The sequence below is a fragment of the Schistocerca serialis genome, chromosome 7 (assembly GCF_023864345.2).
Source record: "Schistocerca serialis cubense isolate TAMUIC-IGC-003099 chromosome 7, iqSchSeri2.2, whole genome shotgun sequence".
Lineage (NCBI taxonomy): Eukaryota > Metazoa > Arthropoda > Insecta > Orthoptera > Acrididae > Schistocerca > Schistocerca serialis.
This window is the reverse complement of record NC_064644.1, coordinates 573,980,778-574,008,057: the sequence shown is the minus strand read 5'-3', so window position 1 is coordinate 574,008,057 and position 27,280 is coordinate 573,980,778. Positions and strand designations below refer to the sequence as shown.

The 27,280-nt window shown below is 39.4% G+C and overlaps 1 protein-coding gene across 1 annotated transcript in view; it reads right to left on the bottom strand.

Annotated features, from left to right (window-relative positions):
- Nucleotides 1-27,280, bottom strand: part of LOC126413258 (ras-specific guanine nucleotide-releasing factor 2-like) — a 1,992,910-nt gene that overhangs the window by 677,395 nt on the left and 1,288,235 nt on the right. The window contains 2 exon segments of the mRNA XM_050083160.1: nt 3,400-3,506; nt 6,942-7,068. Of these exon segments, the coding sequence (XP_049939117.1) occupies nt 3,400-3,506; nt 6,942-7,068 (234 nt within the window).

Genomic DNA, 27,280 nt, shown 5'->3' with positions numbered 1-27,280 from the left:
CTACTGTGGTAGGCATGGGCTTCATGTCTGTCATGGCTATAATAATGCATTCAGTATGCTGTTTGTAGTAGCTTACCCACGTTCATATTTTTTTATTCATTATTAAACTTACTCCTGCATTATCCCTATTTGATTTTGATTTTGTATTTGTACTTTGTAAAGTATATAGATCATTTTAATGTCCTGATATTGTGTTTGCTGTTGTATCTGCAAATGTTATTGTACAAACTGAAAGTTTTCCTGGGTTTGACTTGCACTGTAAATCTCTAAAGATCTGGGGATACATCCATAGCTGATTTAAAACAACATGTCTCACCTGAACAATGCTTTATATCATGAACTTTTATGCTGGAAAATCTGAAAAGGGAAATGCAAAGGTTCAATATAGATACAGTGGGTGTCAGTAATGTGAAATGTACACAAGGCAAGGACTTCTAGTCAGATGAGTATAGGATAATATGAACGGTAGCAAAAATGGCATAATGAGAGTAGGATTCATTATGAACAGGAAGGGTGGGCAGAGTGTGAGCTACCACAGACAGTTCAGTGATACGATTGTTCTCATCAGAATCAACAGCAAACCAACACCAAAAAACAATAGTTCAGGTATACATGTCAAAGTTGCAAGCAGAAGATGAAGAGAAAGTATATGAGGATACTGAAAAAGTAATTCAGTACACAAAGGGAGATGAAAATCTAATAGTCACAGGGGATTGGAAAGCGGTTGTATGGGAAGGAGCAGAAGGAGGGGTTATGGGATAATATTGCCTTGGTAAGAGGAATGAGAGAGAAGAAAGACTAATTGAATTCCGCAATAAATTTCAGCTAGGAGTAGCAACTACTCTGTTCAAGAATCACAAGAGAAGGAGGCATACTTCAATATTGGGAGATATGGGATGATTTCAGTTAGATTACATTATGGTCAGGCAGAGATTCTGAAATCAGGTACTGGATTGTGAAGTGCACCTAAGAGCAGATATAGACTCAGATCACAATTTAATAATGATGAAGAGTAGGCTGAAGTTTAAGAACTAGTCAGGAAGAATCACTGCACAATGAAATGAGATATGGAGGCCCTAAGATGAGACAGTTGAATTTCTCTGAGGCTGTACATATTGCAACAATGAATAGCTCAGTAGGCAATTCAGTTGAAGGGGAATGGACATTTCTGAAAATGGAAATCACAGAAGTTGGAAAGAAAAACATAGGTACCAGGAAGGTAATGCGAAGACACCATGGGGTAACAGAAGAAATACTTTAGTTGATTGATGCACAAAAATGTTCAGGGAAATTCAGGAATACAAAAATACAACTGGCTTAGGAATGGAATAAATAGGAAGTGCAGGGGAGTGAAGGTGAAATAGCTGCATTAAAAACATGAAGAAATAGAAAAAGAATTGATTGTAGGAAGGACTTACTCAGCATACAGAAAAGTCAAAACAGCTTTCAGTAAAATTCCACTGTTAAATGCAGTGGACAAAGGGAATATACGGAAGGAGGGCACTTACACTCTCTGTGATTCAGAGGGTTTCTCTAATGTTGTGACAGAAGAAGAAACAGGAGGCAACAGGGAAGGGTTAGGGGTCCGATACTAGAATCAGAATTTAAAAGAGCTTTGGATACAAGGTCAAATAAGACAGAAGAGAAATAAGACAGAAGAGATATAAAACATTTGATCAGAATTTCTAAAATCGTTGGGGGAAGTGGCAACAAAATGACTATTTAAGTTGGTGTGCAGAATGTACAAGACTGGCGATGTACCATCAGACTTTCGGAAAAACGTCATTCTCACAGCTCCGAAGATTATAGCGGCTGACAAGTATCAGAATTATTGCACAATCAGCTTAAAAGCCCATACACCCAAGTTACCAACAAGAATAATATACAGAAGATTGTAAAAGTAAATTGAAGATCTGTTAAATGATGGTCAGTTTGGCTTTAGGAAAGGGATAGGCACCAGAGAGGCAATTCTGACACTGCAGTTGATAATGGAAGTAAGGATTAGAATTCAAGGTGAAAGGATACCAATGATAATATTTGCTGATGACATTGCTATCCTCAGTGAAAGTGAAGAAGAATTACAGGATCTGGTGAATGGAATGAACAGTCTAATGAGTGCAGGATATGGACTGAGAGTATATCAAATACAGACAAAAGTAATAAAAAGTAGCAGAAATGAGAACAGCAACAAACTTAACATGAAGTAGATGAAGTTAGGGATGTCTGCTACCTATGTTGAAAATAACCCTGCACCAAAATAGCACACGACGGACAGAATGAGGAGGATGTCAAAAGCAGACTAGCACTTGCAAAAAGGGCATTCCTGGTCAAGAGAAGTCTATTAGTATCAAACATATGTCTCAATTTGAGGAAGAAATTTGAGAGACTGTACATTTGGAACACAGCATTGTATGGTAGTGGAACATGGATAGTGGTAAAACTGGAACGGAAGAGAACTGAAGCATTTGAGATCTGGTGCTACAGAAGAATGCTGAAAATTAGGTGGATTGATGAAGTAACGAATAAGGAGGTTCTCCGCAGAATCAGCAAGGAAAGATATATAAGGAAAACACTGACAAGAAGAAGGAACAAGATAACAGGGCATGTGTTAAGACATCAGAGTATAGCTTCTATGGTACTAGAAGGAGTTGTAGAGGGTAACCACTGTCAAGAAGACAGAGATTGGAATACCTTCAACAAATAATTGAGGATGTAGGCTGCAAGTGCTACACTGAGAAGAAAAGGTGAGCACAGGAGAGGAATTTGTTGTGGGCTGCATTAAATTAAACTATTCAGAAGACTGATTGAAAAGAAAAGAAAGAAAAGAAAAATTGCTTTAAATTCTACATTAAAATATAGGAGAGGAAGGCAAGGGAATAACAACTAGAAATGATCCCTGACCAGTAAAGAACTTTGATATTCAAAAACATGCAGATTTTCAATTGTTTATTAATATCCTTTTCATTCTAAAAGCAACAACAGTGACACATCATTCATCTCGTGTTATTTCTTTTGCTTGTACTGTTATTTCCATGAAAATCTTAAAAGAAACTGTGAAGTCTTGAAAATATTACAGACTGTTTGCTAGCCTACATCTGAGAACCAGTAACACACTGCTATCTTCTTCACTATCATAACTTCACTCACCATAACTGGCCTACTATCAGAAGATGCAATACAAACATCCCATAACATTTTATTTACTATGCTTGCAATTTGTTTCCCTCTGCCTACTGATTTGACCGAACACAACAAAATATTAAACATAAGTCTCCTCCATGATATTTTTCCTTTTCAGTCTTTAACATATGAACATGACAAACAGATACTGTGGGGCAACTGTCAGAAAACAAGACTAGTTATATGTGTCTCACCATACCAGTAAGCAAAAATACATACCATCATCATCATTTGCACCATGTTCACTGGGATCTTCAATAAGGATTGCATCTGCCAGAGGAATTTTTCCAATTTCTGGAACAAGATGTAATCGCCCACCTGATGTCCTGTAACAATAATTTATTATGAAAACGTATTAGTATTCGTCATTGTGCACAATGACACATTCTTTAAAATACAAGAATGGAAAAAGTAATCATATTTTATTACAGAAAATAAACTTAACAACGTTATACAAAAGAGGTACTGGTATTTCAATAACAGATAGCTTCAGCACAACTAGTTACATTCTCCCAGAGGGATCAGACAGGGTGACTGGAAACGATTTGACAAGTTTTCACTTTGATTTGACGTAATTACTGACTTGCAAAATTTAAACAACCTACTTTTGTAATTTTAAGACATAATAGGTCTGAAATACAAACTCTACACTTAGGTTCATCAGTCTATAGATTATAACTGACATCATAATAAGTTTACATTTACACTATGTGCTCCCATTTTTAAGTCGGGTTAAATGGAAACTGTTATCTCAAAGTGTGGTTTGGGTATGGATTTTCCAGCTGTGATAACTTTAAACCAACATTGTTTAGCAAGTTATGGATGTTTTCCTGAATAATAATAACAGAGGTTACAATTGTCCCAACCAATATGTATTATAAATTCCAAAATGTGCGATTTTTGAAAGTAATTTATTAAATATTTCAACATAAGCTATATTTGATAGTAATTCATCAAATAATATTGAAACCGGGGTAATAATATACTTCTTGTCAGCACACATAAATAGAACATACAAAAACAAAAACATGTGACTATGTTTTTTTCTCCACTGGGATTTAACAGAACCGAACACAAATTTGTCAAGGGATTGTACTATGTTAGGTAAATGACTCAGCAAGCATACTAAATGAATATTATTTCACAGAACCATTTTCAATAGTCTTAGACTGAAATGGTTAGCATGCTCATCAAATGGCAAAACAGTGCACTTTGACAGGGTAATAGATGATTTGTATGGCATATTTGTCTGTGAGAGATAAAAGCTGTAGTGAACCACTGATAAAACTTAGGCTCCTCCATCCACCCATTTTTTGAAGCAACAAAAAGCACCCTTCGGTAGGTACTACTCAAAGTCCATTGAGCCTGAACTGCACCACCATTATATACAAGTTGTGCAAGTGTCATTTGCAGCAACAGGCCAAAATAATTGTTGATTCCATACCTGTTCCAGTAGAAGCAGCTTTCGCTCTTGCCCAAGAGCTCATACCCTAGTTGGGTTGCTGCCAAATCCAGATCCTTCATATCTGTAGGCAAAGCATTCTTTGTCATTAACATTTGGCCTTCATATTTAATGCAAATGACTCATTTCACTGTAGAAGGTATAAACTATAGATGGATCTCTGGCATTCTTTTGAGATTTTTGAAGGAGCTGAGATTTCTTCTTATAAATACAGGGACCACGTTTTGTACAGACCTGACACTAACTCTTACCAGGATGACCACCTTTAAATGGAGTCTTTGATGAATTCTGTTTACCATATTGTTGTACCAGTGACCTAAGTTACTTGTCCTCACATTCCCATTTCTGCATGAGCAAATAAACAGTTGGCAGCATACCTTTAATATGTGGAGAAAGAGTTTGCCGACAGCCAAGGTCTAATTTATCTCAGTGATACCCTCTGACCTAGAGAAGAAGTTGGAATAAAGTTATACAAATTCTGTGTGAAGGGCCAGATTTAACTTCTTTTTATTCTTTAATTCTTGATTGTCAGAAAATATCACTTCCACCATTTATTGAATAGCATACATTTTATTCAGTGGCATATGACTAAGTTTGGGAACCCATAGGTTGCTTCTGCATTCCTAAATGTTATAACTTTACATATAACATCATGCACTACCCTTGACATATCATTTACAGTGTAACTACAACCTCAACACTTTTAATGTAGGTCCTTGGCATTTTTTCAAAACATGATAGGAAATAAAATCACCTTTTTTATTTTGTTTTTCAGTCTCTATTCAGTATCTACTCCCTACCCCTAAAAATTGCAAAATGGAGTAATTGGGAATCACCCCGCTTTGTAATTTTTAGGGGGTAAATGTAAACATGCAATGATTTGTATTTAGCTTGAATTTAAGTAATTTTATTATTATAATCTCCTTTGGAAATGCAAAAAATAACTTAATAAATGTTTTCAACTTACCACTAAATAAAGGAAAAATATAATTTTTCTTCTTCCAAAATTAAAAAAAAATAAAAGCTCAATAATTAACAAAATTTAACAATAAAAAAGAGACAGGAATGTCACAATAAAAAATGATGGCTAAAAACAATGCTGCCTACAATAACACCAAACATCTCTTCAGCAAAATTCTATAACTGGTGTTATCAATTACCCCTATTTTACAAATATTCCAAATGACCCTGCTACATGTGTGACCCAGAAAGCACTGTAATGTCTATGCAACACATTGAAATATGACGGAATATGTTGCCAACAGTAAAGAATTAATAAAATTGTATGAGTGTATTCAAAACAAATTAAATATTTACAGACAGGACAAAAATGAAAAATGTGCTTACTTCTGTCCTCAAGGTGTAGTATATTTGTAACATAGTAAATGCTAGAACAATATAAACAAAACTGAATAATTACTAAAACATTTGTATTTATAATGTGAAATGCATTAGTTGCAGTACCATTACATGCCATTTATTCTCTGAACATTTCATAGTGTATAATGAATATGAATACAGTGCACTACTTACTGTAAATCTGCAATGTTTTCTACATGTCTCAATGCAACTGTTTTAAAAATATTTTTCTGTAGGTCTATTATGATAATTTTAAAATAAAGCCCTACATGAAAACCTAAATGCCAACAGTGAAAATAAAAAAAAAAACATTTTATTTATTTCAGTTTCATGTATAATTTACGTTTTTCTTATTTTGGCTAAACAGGAGAGATGTTTGGTTCAATTCTCTTTGCAAGTTGATTAGGGTCATATTGTACTTTAATGGGAAATCAGAAGTGAGGAATAATTTTTTTCTGTTTAAGTTGGCTACATAATGCACTTTACATTGGAACTGGTTTTCATATTATTAAAGAAAACAGCTTTGATTGTGCAACCATATATATGATCAGATATTATATTATTATTATTATTATTATTGCTATTGTTTGACAGTATGTGAAACCGTTAATAACGGTAACACTTCCTGCACACATGTAAAAGTGGTTCAGTACTTGGCCATTGCATGTTTCTTACAATGCACTTAGTGGCATTAGTGGATATTAACATGAGAGTTTTGCTAAGGAAAGTGTAGAAATAGGGCAAACTGCAACATTAATTACACTTTTTTTTACTATGTTATTATTATTATTATTATTCTCACAGGCAACGTGCAATACAAGTGCCTTCTCGTTATCGTCAAGCTGCCAAAGTTACTTTTTCTATTATGAAAGAATCAAACTTCCGTTTTACACATCGCACATTGCAATCTGATGTACGATGTTTAAATGCCGGTACTGACCTTGTGGCAAGGATCAGGTGATTGGAGAAGAGAAAACACTGCCTGAGAGCTTCCTTCTCGCTCTTGAAATTGGTCAGACGGCTTCGTGATGACTTGGGTTTGTCAGAAGGTATTTGTATGAGGCTACCTGCACAAACAGACAAAGTACGTTATAGAAGCCTTCAGAATACTGCATAACAATCAAAACGGAAAAGAACACAACACTGCAATTTTATGACTGCTGAATGTCACGTTGTTAATCTTACTTTTTCACTTTTCTTTCGCAGTTTTGTTATTGGAATACATTCGCGTAGAGATTTGAGGTTATGGAACGATCCGTACGAGCAATCTGATGTTCCTTCAATATGACTTCGGTCGTCTTTCAGAGCTTTCGTGTGTTATCTTTTCTCAATATTTGTGCACATCATTGCAGCGGGGGAGGGTAACACTCCCGACGCCGTCTATCTCCTTAGATAGGCAACCTGTAGGATTCTCACTCACAATAGACCGGCTTTCCGTGCTCTAATCGTTTGGTATCGGAATCTGTCTACTAAAATGCCAATGTGTTGTGATACACGATTCTTTGAACTTAACAGAATGAATAAAACTGAGACAGACATGCCGCGACTTTGAGGACAACAGAAAATTAAACTTGTTCTACGAAGCGCATGCGCCCCATTCCACTCCCTTAGTTGCTACAGCGCGCGCGCCAGCCCGCCACATCCGAGATCGAATTGTTGGCACTACATAGACAAATACCTTTGACGTTTAGTTCCATGAAGGAAGTGGACATGTTGAGTTTTACACAACCTTTCGCAATGTAAATACACAAACGCAGTTCCAAGAACTACAAAAATATGGTACAACACTAATGCGAAGTGTTCGGGGTTTTGAAACAAGGCTAAGTATGCTATGGCGAGGTATTACTGTGATTTGCGGATGGTCCGTAGATCTATGGAGTGAGCGTAACCTACTGCGCATGTTGTCAACATCAAACAGGGCTTGTAATGTAATTTTGGGTCGAGGCTGCTAGTCTACAATTTGCGATAATAGCGAAACCTGAGTATCAGACATATTCGTCTTTTTTTATATACATTTCTGCACGTTTGAGATTAGTAACAACAATGGTGCAGTATTGCCATTGCTATGTACGTGAAGAGAAGTATGCGAAAGGACGATCAGCTATTTTCAGTATCTACGACAAATATATAATTCTAAATGCCACATAAATACGAAACACTTTATGTATAGAAAAATACTGAGACACGGTATTATAAAGTTTTGTATCGTAGAGAATTTCTGTGAATTTATGGCCATGTGTTTTGCGAGACAAGTGCTAGATAAATTTGCAAGTGCGCTTGAGTAAACTGCCATAGCCAGTGTATACATAATGGTGCTATGTTTATAAGATGATAAAATTTGTACATTAGAGACTGATTAATTTCCTCCAATTTATGCAGGTTCTAAAAACCTTGTGCGCGAGGCAGTTTCCTACACAGTGTCATTGTAATGTAATTAAATAGAATATATTAGAGAATATGAATCACTGCTATAGAAAACATACAAAAGTATTGTCGCTTCTTTTGTTACTCCAAAAGTCGAGAATTTATCTAGCACTTTTTCTTTACTATTTTGTGCGCACTGTATGTTTTTACTTTTCTGATGAGATGGCGAAAAAATATTATACATATTTTACTCGTCTATAAAATGCAAAAGGGTAAAAAAAGAAAAATGATATTGGACAAACAGATGGGGCAAATCGCTTATCGTATTTTTATAACAATTTCAGAGTTCCAAATGCGGGTTTTTTTTGTGACACTTTGGCGCCGTCTACAGTGTCACTCTAATGAATTAGTACAATGAATATGTGCAGTAGATAACAATGTGATGAGTAAGTGCAATAGATAACATAAAAAACGTTGTTGGCTATCACTTCTTATACTGTTACCGGAATGCTTTAAATAAAATGGAATCTGAGGTGTGATACTGTGGCGAAAAATCACAATACAATAGCTCTACAAATCTTTAAGCCAACTTCAGTCCTTGATATCAAATTAACCGTGTGTACGAAGTTTCATTGTCCTTCTGAAGGTGATCTATCTGTAGCAGCAGTGAAGTAATAACATTCAAAATACGCATGGGTGCTCGAGAGTCGACAATAGTCTAGAGACGGTATTGAGGCGGCTAAGGAGTCAAGCGCCTCCATTTATTCTTTGAATTCACCAGTTGTCAAGATTTGATTTTGTTTCTTAAGAGTAAACACATGTACAGTTTTTGTTCGATACGACTAATAATCTAATTATTGTAGAATATAGAAAACTGCTGTGCTACGTTGGTTACCCCGAGCTAAGAACAAGAAGACTATACTACAAGTCCCAACAAAATCATTTTAACACGACGATGTTGGAACAACGTGAGTATACGAACCTACCATCGCCTACTTCACAAATGCACGAATTTACTACATCAACAAGAAGCGCAACTACAGCATTACGTTTACCGAAATTTTGGACTACACTACCAAAGTATGGTTCTCAAGAGTGGAGAACATTTTCCAGCAATATCATATAAGCGTGACGGCAACACGTTAAGCCGTATTTTCGCGAATATGGACCAAGAGCTAGTGAAGGTAGCGCAAGATCTCATCACGAAGTAGTTCTTGAGCAGTCTTCTCAAACTTTCGAAGATATAGTCACTAAACGCTTGGTAACACCCAAGGAGCAACGCATGCCGCATGTTTTGTTTGACGAAGCATTTGCGCAACTTCAACTGGTTCAACTGGCTTTGAACACTATGGGACTTAACATCGGAGGTCATCAGTCCCATAGAACTTAGAACTACTTATACCTAACCAACCTAAGGACATCACACACATCAATGCCCGAGGAAGGATTCGAACCTGCGACCGTAGCGGTCGTGCAGTTCCAGACTGAAGCGCCTGGAACCGTTCGGTCACAGCTCCCGCCTGCGCAACTTCTCAGACTTTGAAACATTACATACCATTTGGCTCAATAGTCTTCCAACAAGTATCGGACAAGTACTGGAGCGCACAGCCGGCCGGAGTGGCCGTGCGGTTCTAGGCGCTGCAGTCTGGTACCGAGCGACCGCTACGGTCACAGGTTCGAATCCTCCTCGGGCATGGATGTTTGTGATGTCCTTAGGTTAGTTAGGTTTAATTAGTTCTAAGTTCTAGGCGACTGATGACCTCAGAAGTTAAGTCGCATAGTGCTCAGAGCCATTTGAACCATTTTTTTGAACTGGAGCGTACGACTGGCGGTAAAAGCAGGTCTTTGGTGGCAATACCGGCAAGAAGGAAGCGCGCCGCAGTTAATGGGGATCCAAAGACAGATCCCGTGAGGACAGCACAGGAGACTTGAAAGTGGAAGCCGTGCGTACGGAGACTAAAAGTAAAGACGAAAATTTGTTTGCAACCTTGAGAGACTTACAGCGTCGCTTTATCATATTAGCGGAAGAATACATCGTTAATCGGCGCCCGAGGGAGGCGTGGTTTTCTCGACAGTACGATCGCTAACCACATTAAGCAGAGAGGATTCACCAGCGTGGTGCAGGTTCGGTGAGCGAGCAGAGAAGTGCAAACAGCCATGCAGGGAACCAAACGCCAAGAGCGGCCGGTAAGGGTCGTTATTGGACGCCAACGACGGTCTTACCTCGTTGCAACAATTTTCAGCTACAGACTGGAGCAACATAACGTGACTGTCACATCAAGTGCTACCCGACAAGACTGTAACACTAAAGAGATGTTCAATCTTCTCAAGGACGCACAGAATGGTAAAGTATACCCGCTCTACAGCGGATCAGGTGTTAGTATTGTGCCACAACATTGTGTAGCAATGACACAAGTCAAGCAGATATGTATGCTGAAGGCAGCAAACGAGATGACTATACAGACATTCAGGACAGTTCGACCATCAATGAGACTTACTCCTGACATTCAAGGAGTGCAGATTCTCGTCATGGCTGCAGTGCATCACCCCACCTTCGCGGTGGATTTCCTGGAACATTTCAAGTTAAAAGTTGATATATACAATCGACAACCAAGCACTAGTGATTTCTCACACAATAATTCTGATTTCAGTATGGTGGAGTTACAAACAACAACAATTCTGGCGAACGACAGTGACACATTTCAACGAATAACGCACGGCTACCCGGAACTACTTACTCCGATGACACGGTGGAAGGAGTGCCAGCATTCGACAATGCACTACATCAGAATGGTATCCTGTCCGCCGGTCTATGAGCGGCCCCACCGCCTAGCACCGGAGGAATATGCAGCAGCCAAACAACGCTTTCTCAGATGGCTCGATGTGGGGATTGTACGTTGTTCGGACGGCCCCTGGGCGTTGCCACTAATTTTGGTGAGTAAAAAAGGTGGTACTTGTAGAGCCTGCGGTGACTTCAGGGCGTTAAATGCCACTGGGCGTTATGCAATCCCAAATATTCAGGACTTTACGGCATGTTACAGGGTACAACAGTATTCAGTGGGATACGGCGTTCACCAGGTACACCAAGATTCCTACGGCCTCCTGTGATATGCCTGAGACAACGGATATAAAGCCATTTGGGTTATCTAAGTTTCAGTTTATGCCATTCGGGCTACGCAATGGCGCACAGACGAGGCAGCTACTTTCAGTCAAAATGTCCTCCCCCGTAAGGTGGTGGTGGTGGTTTGTGTTTAACGTCCCGTCGACAACGAGGTCATTAGAGACGGAGCGCAAGCTCGGGTTAGGGAAGGATTGGGAAGGACATCGGCCGTGCCCTTTCAAAGGAACCATCCCGGCATTTGCCTGAAACGATTTAGGGAAATCACGGAAAACCAAAATCAGGATGGCCGGAGACGGGATTGAACCGTCGTCCTCCCGAATGCGAGTCCAGTGTGCTAACCACTGCGCCACCTCGCTCGGTCTCCCCCGTAAGGGAGTAACATAACGTGTGTGCGAGTGCAAGTTGTGATGCACGAACGATGACATATAGAAGACTAGGTCTAGCCGTGAGTAGTGCACGCGTAGCCAAAGCAGTTAAGACCACTCGCGTAAAGCGGGAAATTTAAGTACGATAAAGTTGATGGCTGTTCGTGTTAACAACTACGAATACATTTAATGTAGTAAATCAGCTGCTTAACTGCTTAACAACACGGGCACTGCAATACCTCTATAAATGTGAGAACGATAAGGAAATTTTGTACTGAACTGCGAACTGAATATATTTCTGTAATAACGATAAGATGCGTTATGGAATCCTTTTTCTTTGTACATCTAATGAATTTTTCTAACACTGAACTCTGCAGGGAGGTACAGTTCCTTACACACCTGCTGTAATGACTTAGCCTACATCTGAAAGGTGCAATGTGCTGTTTAACTCTTCCAACACACATGACTTTCCCTACCATGTAAACGATCGTATTTCCCACGCATATCTTTCGGTTGTGCGTCTAGAGTCTTTCCTGGTGTTTACAGAGTCTGTACTCTTCGCGACGTGATATCATGAATAGAAATAAAGGCTTTACCAGAGACGAGATATCTCGGTTATGTTGCAGACACGCACTTATAAGAATACGCATTGTCATGGAACCTTGCGTGGTCCAAATCTCGTCTAGGCCTACTCTGTCTTATCGCGTTTATAGACGTCAGTGTAAATAAGTCCAATAATTCTGCTCATCATAACTTCTCATTTGATTAACGTTTTTAAAGAATCTGTGATCTGTTCAGCAGACGCATTTTCAAAACAGTTTAATAAACGCAGTGTCTTCATTACATCGAACATTCTACTCTTAGAAGGCGTCTCTGTGTGGGACACATTTTGAATGTCATCTTCCACAATTTCTGTATTATCGTCTCGCAAATAAACATCATCCACAGAGTATCAATTATGAAAACACAGACTGGGAACAATAAAAACAGGGTTGTACAGAATAAAAGAAACAGATTCGGAAACGTGGGAATGACAGTCATCATTTTCGCTTAGCATTTTTTCCGTAAATTAATAATTTTCAGATCATTGCTACACATCTATCAGTGTTCTTGCGTGTAATGAACGCTGTATGTACATTTACATGTCTTCAGCTATCCATCGTAAATCCTAATTCATTTTCGACAAAAATGTGACATCCATCATTTTTTCCATCGCCTGTTCAATCGATTTGGAGTAGCTGTGAATTAGAATTCCATTAACCGATATTGGTACAGCTGATTTGATGCATGAAATTAGTCAGACATGTTTAAACTACTAACTGAAGGAATCCATTCTTATCAAAACCTAAAATAAAATACTCTCCATGAAAAAAGTAAAACAGAGCTGCCCTTTGGAGCCAATAAGTTCTTAAATAAAGCGAGATTAATTATAAGTACAAAGCATAATCATGCCAAAATGTGGTTATCAAACTATAGTGTCCATGCATTGTCAGTGTTAACATATGTTCAGCCGAAGCTTCCTGGTACGTTTTTTTTTTCAACTTCACCTGTCTTTTCTTTTTGTGATTTTTGAATCTCAGTACCTTTTTCAGGAATTCGAAAAATTAATGCTTGAATGCCTACAATGAAAACGGTTGTCCTGGATTTGGGCATGAGCACACATGGTACAAGTTTCATTTTTCTTATTTATGGTCATCTAAGAAAGTTCCTTTCTTGTGTAACTTCTTTTAGAAGTTCGTGTCATTGTTGTGGGCCAGCTCTCTCTTGCGAGTCTCCTACCTATCGAATGTTTGTTCCTTTTTTATCATAGTGTCTTGTTTTTTGTTTCATCTGAAGAGTACATTACAGACAAAATATAAAGACAAAGCCCTTCATGTACGAGATGTACGAATTTTATCGTTACATGGTTCAGGCACGGTTCCGGATAGGCTGTTGGTAAGATATCGTTACATCGATACTTCTCCACCAAAAAATCGATATGTGTCGGCGATTATTCAACGATATATCGATAACGATATGACAATATATAATGACGATATTTTAAGTAAAATTATGTTCCATTACAATTTCTAAAGAACAAATTCAAGTATTTATCGAAAATTTGGGAAAAAATATAATTTTACTTTCATTATGTGAAGGAGGCTTACTAAGTTTTGAGCTTTCATCAAGTCCAGTCTTCGTCTTTGACTGTGTGAAGCAAGTATATATTATGACACAAAGAAGAAGTCCGATTGCACTGGGGGGGGGGGGGGGGGGAGGGGAGATGGTGTGAATGGAATAAAAAGCTATCTGATGCGAAGAAATAGCACACCAGTTGCGTTAAAAAACAATTTTCAATTTTTTACGTAACTTGTGTGCTATTTCTTCACATCGGCATTATCCAAAAACAGCTGCTGAAACTGATGAACAAAAATCTAAATGATAAGATCGGTCTTTGCGCTGAGGGGAAATGCTGAGGTAAACGGCGCTCAGCGCTACCAGCAGAAACTGCAACGTTTAACACCACCACACAATTTTGACAACACAATTGCGACGACGCTGGCGTTTGCAGAAATGAAAAAACAGGGAAGTCAGTTTCGTCACCTATCTGATTTGTCTGGAACACTTCAAGTCGACATGAAGAGTTCCAGACAAATCGGACATGTGACGAAACCGAACGACGGACCTCTCGGACACCTTTTATTGTGCCACTTTCCTGCAGTTACCATTGTTAGCAAAGTGGTTATCGCCAACTGTGAACGTGCATCGCTTTCCTTTCAATTCTTGCTCTGAAGGGAGTAAGCAGGCTGTTAACTTGTTGATGTACAGAATATCAAATAATAAATCAATATTTAAATATACAGCTCTAGAACTGGCAGTATATTTACTGTGTGTAGCCTTTTATCTTTCTTTCTTTTTTTAGGCGGTACGTCGATATTTTTTTCGCCAATATATTGGTGATTTTGTCGATATGTCGAGAGCCTATAATGATATGTTTTAAATATCGATGCATCGGGTTCCCAATGTTATTAAAAATAGTGAGGAGTCAAATGTTTATAAAAACCCTTGAGCTAGCGACCAATTTTCTACGTACCTTCTGGAAGAACGGGGATACTGTAGCTATCCTATAGTACAGTGTCAAAATTTGAACATTACACATGTCCCGTAGTCCAAGCAAATTGAGCAAACCGTTTGATTCTTTTGCATTAGGTGTGGTGTTGAGAGGGTCTTAAGCGGTTTATGAAAGGACGACTTGGTCATGGGTGGTTTCTGAGAAAGCTTCGAAAAACCATGAATTTTGGGTACCAGAAGGAATGGCCTAATCTAAAATTTATAATCATGGCAAATCGTCGAAATTTTTATCATATGTTCTTAAGACGATGGTGTGTGCTTTAGTTTTCTTAGGTCTGTCCACATTCGTTCCTTTTAATGTGTGTCAGGGCGCTCATGACCTCGATGTTGAGCGCCCATAAGCCCCAACACACCACCACCACACTAAGACGATGGCCTCGGGGAAACTTGAAACTTTTCGGTAACGTATGGGTTCAAAATTACCATACATATACACGTAAAATATGCACGTAATATCCGGTCTGAAGAGTAAACGTAGTTTTACATGGCATAGTGGACACATGGCAAAAGTTCTAGGATCATCGGAAGGGATCTGAGGTCACCCAACTATGTTTTTATCGCCATTGTTTCGCCGATAAAATTTTATGACGCACTGTCTCTGTATAATGGGCACTTCACGTTATATACGCTGACATCACCTGGAAATTATTCGACGGTTTCACCTGGTGGTGTAAGCACAAAAAATTATTTCGTCACACGAAATTCTTTGTATTAGCAAATCAAACACCGCAATTTTTGATGTACTGTAGATATAGCTTAAAATGTTGTGCATTTGTATGCAACTTGCATTCAATGGGAGACGATTTTTTGTCAACCGTATGTTCTGCGTACTTATTTGACGTTTACACAGGCTATTTGGAAAGTAAGTTCCGATCGGGCGCGAAATGGAAACCCAGTGAAAGCTCGAGGAAGCTTTGCAGAGATGTGCCGGGTAGTGTCTCTAGCGTGCCGGCTGATCACGGCACGTGGCTCTGTTCAGTTCTGAGCGCTCAGTGAGCGCGGATAAGTGGCTAGAAAATATTCTCTCTGCCAAGTATGAGAGGCTGGTAAGAGATTTCGCTAGATGTTATGTAACCCACACACCGTAACCCTCAGACGTTTCCTTGTTGATAACAATTATCGGCCGCACTCTGAAGATGCTCCAGCAGCGCTTTCGATGGAAGGTGTTTTCCCACCCACCATATAGCCCGGACATGGCTCTCTCTGATGATCATCTCTGCTCACATGAACCACTGGCTATGAAGATTACATTTTGGCACAGACAACGAGCAGTGGACCAGCGTAGAGAACTGACGGAGGTGTGGGAAATTTGGCACAAAGCTACGACAAATAGCTATGTCGGACCGGTGACTGTGTAGAGAAATGGCTGAAGGTATAGTTAACTGTTGCAAATAAAACAGTTTTGATTTTCACGTTGTCTCAAAGTATGCAAATATGTTGACGTATGTACATAACTCTCAATTCCTCACTGAGCTGCAGGTTTCGTTTTATATGCGCAGCACACCCTGCTGAAACAGCTACGATATTCCTGTCTTTGAAGCCACAAGATCTTTGCCAAGATTCGCTCCATAGTTGGGCTGAGTTTGTAGTAGATTAGTATGATTCAAGAGATGGCGTGAGAGGAAGGCTACAGACAGCACAGAGAGTACCAATTCGGTGAGAAATTGTGCCAGTTTAGTATGAGGATAATTTGACGAACTGCCGACACAGGACCCAGCGCGCCACATTTGTTAAGATTCATTTATTAATATTAGACAAAGATGATATTAAAATGGATATCTTACACTTGATGTGTTTAGTGAGGTAAACACAAAGGCAGGCAGAAGTAGAACAATGTGAAGATAATCAATGCAGTTATAAAGCATTAAGGATAATTTGTAGTCATATGGAGGAGGAACTAAGCCTATTTTTACCATTAGGGGCAATGTTAATATTAGAAAAACTAACAGAATTTTCACTACAAAGAATCAAAAATGGAGATTTCTTTAATTATTGGGTGCTGAAGAACATGAGAGGACGATAGTATTCTTGAAAACGTACTAGGCGAACATGATCATAGCATGAAGTTACTCTCTAATGAGACATTGTGGAGATTAATAATGCTGTTTCGAATACAGATAAAGTCAAGCTAAAAACATTTCCAGTGTCATTTAACTGAAGTCGTTGTAAACAAAATAAAGAAAATAAATAAATACTGACAGTCCCGTGTGGAGTTGATAGTCTCTCATCGAGCGCCTCCCCAGGTGGCGGATGGGGGAATGCTCTCCAGATATGGAGGGTACCGGGGAAATAAAATACCCGGGGTGGACCAAAACTATCAACCGAAATCCACTAACGTCTGCCTGGTATCCAGGGGTTAGGGGTCAGCGTCTGTTCGCCTAGATGGTGCGGTTGCAGCAGCCTTCTTGATCTCAACAATCAAGTCGTATTCCTCGTGATCTTTCCTGGAAGGACCACCACCAAGTTAGTTTTCAACTTGAAAACCAAACATAATGATAACACAAGGAATGAGTCCACTACCCCGGGCACCAGTCGCAAGGCTGGCTTCACCTGGTCATCGGATTCCGGGAGACCAGGAGCATCGTGTTACGCCTAAGGTTGAGAACCAGACGACGTCCAAATTATTACACACAAAACAAAGACACTTCACAGGTACACTTAATACTAATACTCTTTTCAAACTGGGCAAGATCAAACAACTTACAGACGTGCTGCAAAAATTCCCGATCAAAATCCTTGCAATCCACGAAACACGATTTACGGATGAAAACCATTTTGATACAGACAACTACAGGATCTACAAAGGAAAACCAGCAGTTAAAACTAATGAGAAAGGACTCAAACAGTTTGGCACAGCATTTGCAGTCCACAAATCTATCAGCGACTCTGTCATTGACTTCCAGTCTGCCTCAGAACGTATATCAACGCTCTCCGTCAAATCGGCCAACAAAGCATATACCATGATCAACGCACAAGCACCCACAAATAACTATAACAAGAAGAACCGCCAGAAAGTGGATGACTTCTGGAATGCCCTTGAAGGGACGACAAACAAAATTGCCAAACACCATGTAATAATCTTGTTAGGCGACTTTAACGCACAATTAGGTAAAGAGAAAAAATACAGGAAAAGCACAGGAATCCATACAGCTCACAAAAGAACTAACAAGAATGGGGAAAAATTGATAAGCTTTTGCGAAAATTTCGGCCTCGTAATTATGTCAACACAATTCACAAAACCCAATAAGAAACTGTATACTTGGAAGTCGCCCAACACAATGTTGAGTGAATTCCAGATAGACCACATGGCCATCTCCGAGAGTAACACAGCAGAAATTATGAATGTGAAAACGAGAAGAGGATTTTTTGACTCAGACCACCATCTTCTACAGATAAAGACCAGATTACAACCCAATAGAAAAAAGCCAAAACCAAACAAAGTGCTGAGACCAGACCCCGAATACATAAACCTCAACAAGGAAAACATCTTACGGGAAATTAGTCAGACAAACACCACAAACTGGACAGAACTTGTGGACGTCCTCAAATCCACGATGAAATTGGGTCAACCCCCAAGAAGGAGAAAACACAGGTGGTGGAATATAATATATGACCAAGCAATAGAAGAAAGGACCAATGCCTGGAAAAACTTCAATAGTCACAAAACATCAGAAAAATGGCAACAATTTCTAGTAATCCGAAAACAAACATCGAAAACTATTCGGTGGGAAAAAAGAAATTATGACAAACGGCGACTAGATGAGATAGAACAAGGCTTTAAGAAGAACAACACCAGGAATTTTTATAAGACGTTTAAAGAACATATCGCAGGATACCAGCCACCCAATCTTTGCTTCAAGAAACCGGATGGTTCACTAGAAACTAACACGAGGAATAACTGCCAAATCCTCGCAGACTATTTCGACAAACTTCTCAACTGCGAAAGACCTACAGAGGATATTCACTACGAGACGTCTACACCAAATCCTGACACTAAACCGCCAACCATCAACGAAATAGTAGAAATTATCAAGACACTGAAAACCAATAGAGCCCCAGGAGAAGATGGAATTATTGCAGAACTATGGAAACTAAATGATGAAAGATTAACAGGAAAAATTCACAAAATCATATTAAACATTTGGGAAACAGAACAGATCCCTTCTGAATGGAAATGCGCACTCATCCATCCACTCCACAAAAAAGGGAACAAAACTGAAACAAGTAATTACAGGGGTATCTCACTCGTACCGGTCACATATAAAATCCTATCAAAAGTTCTCATGAATAGATTAGAAGAACAAGCTGACCCACAAATAGGAGAACACCAGGCTGGTTTTCGCAAGGGACGATCATGCATAGAGCAGATCTGGAATCTGAGAATGATTCTCCAGATAAGAAACACCCGAAACACAGTGGTCACTTTTGTAGATTTTAAAAAGGCCTACGACTCAATAGACGGAGTAGCGCTCTGCAAGACGCTGGAAGAATTCGGCATTGACAGAAAGACAAGAGCAATCATTCGGGAAACATTAACTGACACAGTCTCCAAGGTTAAATTTATGGGGGATATCTCGGAACCATTTGAAATCCAAACTGGAGTGCGACAGGGTGACGGACTTTCACCATTACTCTTTAATATCATTCTTGAAAAAAACATCAGGACATGGGAAAAAGAAGTCAAAGGAATCTAAATTGGCATTAGAAAAGATAATAGATTCAATGTGAATTGTTTAGCTTTTGCGGATGACCTTGCAATCCTCACAAATAATAGAGAAGAAGCCACTAACGCCATAGAGAAGTTACACGAAATTGCACAAAGAACTGGCCTGCAAATCTCATATGAGAAAACCCAATACATAGAAAGAGTGCCACAATACAAATTGCCTATTGTGACAACTCATGGGAAAATCGTACAAGTACCACATTTTAAGTACCTGGGAGAAATCATCCAGCCATCAGGGATCAACCTAAAGGCCAATGAGGAAAGAATAAAAAAAACTACAGAAAGCATATAAACTCACGTGGAACTATCATAACAAAAAGTCCATCTCCATTAACGCAAAATTGAGGCACTACAACACTGTCGTACTTCCGGAGGCACTGTGTGCATCTGAAACAACACAAATAGGTGGGCAAACTAAAATCAAAGAAATAGAGAAACAAGAAAGGAAAATTCTAAGGATAATTTTTGGCCCGATACAAGAGCAAGGAATCTGGAAGAAGAGACCAACATCAGAATTATATAAATACACAGCCAAGATTACGGATACAATAAGGAAAAGAAGAATGCAGTTCTACGGACATATCCACAGGATGAATGAAAACAGAATTTCAAAGCGAATTCTTAAAGTCATCAACTCAGGCAGGGGAAAAACAAAATGGATAAAAGAAGTTGAAGAGGACCTTAGACAAGCACACATAACAGTAAACGATGCAGAAAATAGAACTGAATTCGGGAACATCATCAAAAAACATAAATTTGACACCACAACACAGAAGAGACCAGGATGCAAATGGACAGCGGAGCGAAAGAAACAACACAGTGAACACATGAAGAAAATTTGGGCTCAGAAAAAACATAAACAATCATCATAAAGGAATTCAAGTTCAAACGCTCTCTTAAATGGGAATAATCGAAAATAATAATAATAATAATAAATACTGACAGTATTTTAACTGTTACGTTCAAGACGAAGTAGGCGAAATTAGTGAAGGAAATCTGCTACAAAACATAGAAGAAAACTCATTTTGGAATGAAGATTTCATAGACACAGAATCTAACGGGCATTTCAAGTGAAACGGCGGAGGACTCGTATGGGTCAAGCTAGGACGTTGTCAGCTGATATGTGCCAAATGAAAACAGTGCTGACCAAAATAGTATTATACTGAAGCAAAACCAGAGTCTGTCGCCACAAACGAAAGATTGAGCGAGAATGTCGCCGAATGCCAGGAAAGACTAACGCAAGAAACAAATTAAAAAGGTGATGCCTATAATGATGTAAATGGCAGCTGTAATGAGCAACTCGAAGCTAACGCAGCATGCAGTGATCAGTTAGATTCTGAAGTTAGTGAAGTTGCTACTATGCAAAGTGAGTTTAGAGACACTAGTGTAAATTATGAACCAGTTGTTATGTTGAATCAGATCTGAAAGCGAAACAAAAGTAACGCTCATTGGCATTGAGTTATTACATACGAAAGTTAACGAAATTGGTAATGAGCAAAGTAATGTTAGTGACTCTTGTAATACAAATGGCACATAGCAGTGCGCTAAAAGGGGCTTCGTCACTCAGGTAGGATTCGATGTTGACACCATTATAGCTTATGTAGAATCATTTAAGGAGGATAAAATGAGGTTGATTGTAGTTAACAGTGAGACGTTAGATTATGAGGTAAGTCAAACACTTGTAACACCAAGTGAGGCTAGTACACTTTGTCATAAAGATAATCAAAGCAAGCACACTACTACCGTATCAGTAACTGAACAACACTGTTCAGTCAACGGTCAGAATGTTAATCTAGAAGCAGTTAGAAAAGACGAAATTAATGGAAGCGAAGTTAGTATTGCAGCTTCAAACACTAAAATTAGTGAAATAGTTGAAACAAAAATTGAAGTTAGTGAACTCAGTAGCACTGGACATCTACTTCAGGGTTTACCAGTTGATTCACTGTCTAAAGAAACATATGACCCTAGCAGTAATATTTACAATGTAAAATTCGTTTTTAAAGACAATGGGGATATGATTCAAGTTAATTTGAGAGATGCTGCGGAACAAGTAAATAAATGTACGGAAATAAATGTAATGAAATAGTGAATGAAACTATGACTACTAACGGTACTAAATTTACCAAGAGGGGGGGGGGGGGAAGGTTACATTCAAAGTTAAACCGCAATGTGATTGGGGAAAAGGGAGCATGTAGCACTAGCGAATGAGCAGTTAGAATGTACGAAATGAATGTAAATGAAGTTGGTACTGCAACACTAAAATTTGTAAAGCTGTTGAAACAAAAATTGAAGTTAGTGAACTTAGTAGTATCGAAGATCCACTTCAGGATGTACCAATTGATTCATGGTCTAAGGAAACACATGGGCCTAGTAGTAATATTTGCATTGTAGAATCTGTTTTTAAAAACAATGTGGATGTGACTCGAGTTAATTTGAGAGATACTGTGGAACAAGTAAAGAAATGTAATGCACCAGTGAATGAAACTGTGACTGTTACATTAATAATACTAAATTTACCAGGAGGGTTAAATCCAAAGTTAAGCCACAACGTGATTGGGATGAAGAGAGTATGTAGCATTAGTGAAACTGGCGTAGCCTGCTGTCCACTGCAGGTAAAGGTCTTGCTGTGTCAACAAAAGGGAATATGCGGTTATTGTTGACCTTCATGCTTCAATTAGGGGTAAACATTCCGGTTACGTGGAAACAACAAAACATATTGTAATGAATTGTGTGTGAATTTAAAGTCACTCAGATAAGAAAAGTAGACGCTGGGTTGTTTATTTGCAAGTGAAAGCAGTAAAAGGTAACAGTATATGCATTTTGTTGCATTGCAACAAATAACGTCTAAATAAAAACCTCAGAGGGCATAGCACCGTTTGCAATACTAGGTGCCCAACAACCACCAGGCACTTGAGATATTGGCAATATTATTTAATTTTCTTTTCATACTGCCAATCTTTTTCATTCATACAGAATTCAATCTATAATCTTCATTATTTGTTACTGTCATTGATAAAAATTGAAGTTCTAACATGTGAAAGAAATTTAATGAGTAGTAAGTGGAAGAATGCACAGAGTAAATTAAACTGACGTGAGATAGCATGTCATCTCTCAAATGGAAGTTATTAGGTGAACATGAAATTAGAATATTGATATATGACGACGTTATGCTAAAATGTGACAATGAAAACATTCATCTAGAATTTGAAATAATCTGCGTACCTAAACTGTATGTAACTGGAGAAAACAGCAAGCAGGAGCAGGTATAGAGTAAAGAGAACATTCCCTCGCTTGAATTAGCAGTAAACATTGGCCAGCTGATGGAAAAAAGGTTGAAATATTAATACTCTGAAGAATATACACTGGAACTTGCTTTTTATTATTAATAATGAACACGTTCACAATGAACACGTTCACACGAAAGATGTAACTGTGTGATAAGGTGGGGTACTTACTGGAGTACCCAACAAGTACTACCAGCTCCTTCACTAGACTTTTACCCATCTATGCACACTCTATGCAAGCATCGTGGTACTGTGACAGGAATTCCATTGCTGTTGCGTTAGCTGAATCCTGGTTTTGACACGTTAAACTGGTCCTGGCATCAATCTGCGAAGTCGACGTTTCGTATGGCATATTGTAGTGCGGTTGAAGAGGACTTTTCTGCATTTGGTGCCTTAATATCTGCATCTCCTTACATTCTGCTACGATGGGTGGTAGTTGCTTATTTATCCGATATCTTCTGCAGACACAACTGGATGTTAATTCGCAGTATTGTCGTGAAGGGGCTCACATTCGCCGAAATAGAGTTGGAGGAGGAATTTCTTGCATAGGTAACTTCGTCATAACTTTCACGGTGGTGCATTTGGTTCAACCTATAAAGCATTGAATGGGGTTGACATGGGCTCCCAGTAACTATACGGAATGCTTTGTACTGCATAGTATCGAATCTTTGGAGCACGCTGTCTGTAGCTGATCCATACATAGAACAGGTGTCCATAATCAAAGTGTGTCGTTATTAGGAACCGGAATATGGTAAAGACATCTCTTGTCCGCCGATAACAGCCCTGCCATACTGCAATCGTAGCCCTAATGAGATTGCAGGCCTTTCCACATCTGGTAATGATATATCATCGATAATCATCCCAAGATAGCTGTTATCGGAACTGGAATAGTATTTTGCCCCAGCCACATTTTTTGGGAAGCTGGAATCCTATGACGAGTAAAGATCATAAGAGTAGACTTGCTGCAGAGATTTCGAAGCCACTTTCTGTACACCACTCACGCAAATGTATGAGCGCAGTTTGCATTTCAGATGACAGGACTGAAGAGTACTGGCTTCGGAATATACGCATAGGTTGTCTGTGTGTTGTAATATTTGGATGTCACTGGCAAAGAGGTCATGAAAGTCTGCAGTATAGAGATTGAATAATGAGAGAGCCAAGACAAGCTCAAGTCTTCTGCTAGTTTTCCTGGGTTCCAGACTACTTCTGTGTTGCAAAATGATTGTCTTCCTATTGCTCAAAAAGCTTGCAAGGTTATGCATGAGTGGTTTTGGAATCTGGAGTTTCTTCAGTTTTTTTCCCAATAACTGACCCGCAGACTGTCATATCCATTAGTCTCGTCTATGAATGCAACTATCATTCAATAATTCCGACAGAAATTAGGTGTATGTCAGTAATTAACTGTAAAAGAAATTTAATTGTCCCTTTTCTTTCTTGTAATCCAAACTGTTTTTCTGGTAATAGTTCGTTGTTTCCACACCTCCATTCTATGCATTGCTTAATAATCCTTTCCCCACTACCTTTGCCGAACACAGTAGTAATGTGATAGACCGATATGACTCGGGTTTGTCAAATCTTATTCCCAATTTATGGATGGCGCCAACACGACACGTATTTTGTGGGGCGATTTTGAACTTTTATGTCATTACACCATGGTAAATTTTGAGCAACAGCTGTTTCCCTTCGTGTGAGAAATGTCATAGCATTATGCAGTAAGTATGATTCAGGACAGCTGCCGTACCCTTCTCACGAAAGTGTGCGATCTGAAGTTTTTCCAGAGAAGAGGATTGTGTAATGACACTGTTAGCAGCGGTGCCTGGGCGTTTTGTTAGTGTGGGTTGCATATGTTCAGCGGCAAACTGCTTTGATTTGTGACCCCCTTCCGCTACCCTTAACCTATTGTTCTGCAAAGTGTTTTGTGACACCAATGAGGGTTGATTTATGACCCCTGGGGATAATCCGTCGTTCTGAGAATCCCCACATCCCTCCCCATCCGCCTCTTCCTCCCCACACCTCTGGGAAACACTCTAACCCTTCGCCACCTCCCTCAGCAAATCGAGCACACTTTTGATATAAAATTAATTAAATCAATCAATTAATTATCCCTCCTGGTAAATCCCTTAGCCTTCCCCCCCCACCCCCCCAACTCCCATCTGGAAATTGGTGGGAAAATGGTGCAGTTTGTCCTGGAGGGGAAGAATCTCATGATATGAAACTGAAGTCAATGTCAGTTATGTAGCAAAGGGTATACTCTTTTTTTAATATAATATTCAATTTTCAGCGGTCGAATCTCTTTATTTAGTGGGATAAGCTCACATGTAGTAACTACATGTTCTAATTGTGTAATTACACAGCAGAATTATGTAATTACACAGCAGCAGATTGGAGAGGTTGTCTTGTTGGGAAATTTACATGTGTTGGCTCATCCTGATACACAGGGATCGACTGAGCTAGTGCACAGTGCCACCACCAGACAACGTCCCACCACATACTCCTCGACCCTTATCTCCCCATCCCCTCCCAGAAAAAAAGTAGTGGGAGAAAGACTCACTCTGGGCTGGAGAGGAAAGATCTTGGTTTGTAAATTTGTGGTAAGTTCCTATGGGACCAAACCGCTAAGGTCATCGGTCCCTAGGCTTACACACTACTTTATCTAACTTAAACTAACTTAGGCTAAGAACAACACACACACCTATGGCCGAAGGAGGACTCGAACCTCCGACGGGGGAGGAAGGATCTCACGACCAGAAATTAAAATCAATGCCAATAATATATTGGTGCATATTCTTTATTTAATCAGTTTGCTGGAGACAGGGCACCTCCACTTTGGTGAGCTGGAATGAAGTGCAGTATAGAAGCCGTCGTTTGGGGTCTCTCGCGGGTGTTTCTGTCGTCTGGGCGCCGCCACAGAGGTCTAGTTACAGATCACAATACTAAATACCAGCACCCACGGACCGGATGCATACAGTTAATCAGGAATTCCAAATTCGTTCTTTTCTCTGTCTCTCTCAAGAGGCTACTTCCTGTTTGTTTGTTTGTTTGTGTGTGTGTGTGTGTGTGTGTGTGTGTGTGTGTTTGTGTGTGTGTGTGTGTGTGCGAACCAGCATCTCCAAACACACAGCGTTTTCACGTCCTCGCAGAATACTGCGTTCCTATTGGCTAATGCTGGGGACAAAGGCAGAGCTGAAGCAATTTCGATATCAAAAATGAGGAAAATAGTCCATTTGAACTACCCTATCAAATTAAATAGAAAAGCACAGTGCCATTACAAACTATTCGCTGTTCTGCAATGGCACTGTGCTTTTCTACTGCTGAATATGCTTCTCCAGTCTGGTACAGGTCATCTCATGCCAGACAAGTAGACATTGCTCTCAACGAAACCTGCAAATTGATCACAGGTTTCTTAAGACCTACCCCAACTGATAAGCTCTACTGCCTGGCTGGAACAGCGCCACCATGGATACGCAGAACAGTGGCTGCCAACAAGGAGAGAGTGAAAGTGGAACAGGACAGTGCCCATCCACTGCACGGACATAATCCACCACAGCAACGGCTGAGATCGCGAAAGAGCTTCCTGAGAACATCCGAGAGGCTCACCATTTCACCAGAGAAGGCAAGGCTGGAGTTATGGAAGAAGTCGACGCCTCACCTGCAGACGCCAGAAGCTGAAGAACTACCACCTGGACACAACGAGAGCTGGCTGGTGTGGAAATCTTTAAACAGATTACGATCAGGAGTTGGACGATCCAGAGACAACCTGAAAAGAGATGGGCCTTCATAACAGAAGATACGTCCTGTGATTGTGGATAAGAACAAACCACAAGCCACATGCTCCAGTGCCTTTTGTGCCCTACATCCTGCCCGAAGATTGATCTCCTGCAAGCCACTCCAAGCGCCTTGGAGGTTGCAAAGTACTGGGCACATGTAATATAAACACAATTTGTGTATATATATGTACATATTTATTGATGTGTATGGTTTCTGTAAATTTGCATGTTTCTGATTCGAGAATAATAAAAATAATTGTTTAACAATTTACAGGGATCAAATAGATCACTTAAAACGCTCACTGCCACCTTACGATCATCCTTCTTCGTAATAAAAACATATTCAACGTTTCAGTATAACATGCAGACATTAAGCAAATCATGTAATTAAACGCCACAGATACATCGTAGCGCTAAATATATCTGAGGTCTTGTATGCACCAACGTTTGAGAACACATCTGGTGAAGACTTCCAACCGATCGCACACACTCTCGATCGCAAAGAGCACGCAATCCGCCGACTGCCAGAAGACGAGGTTGT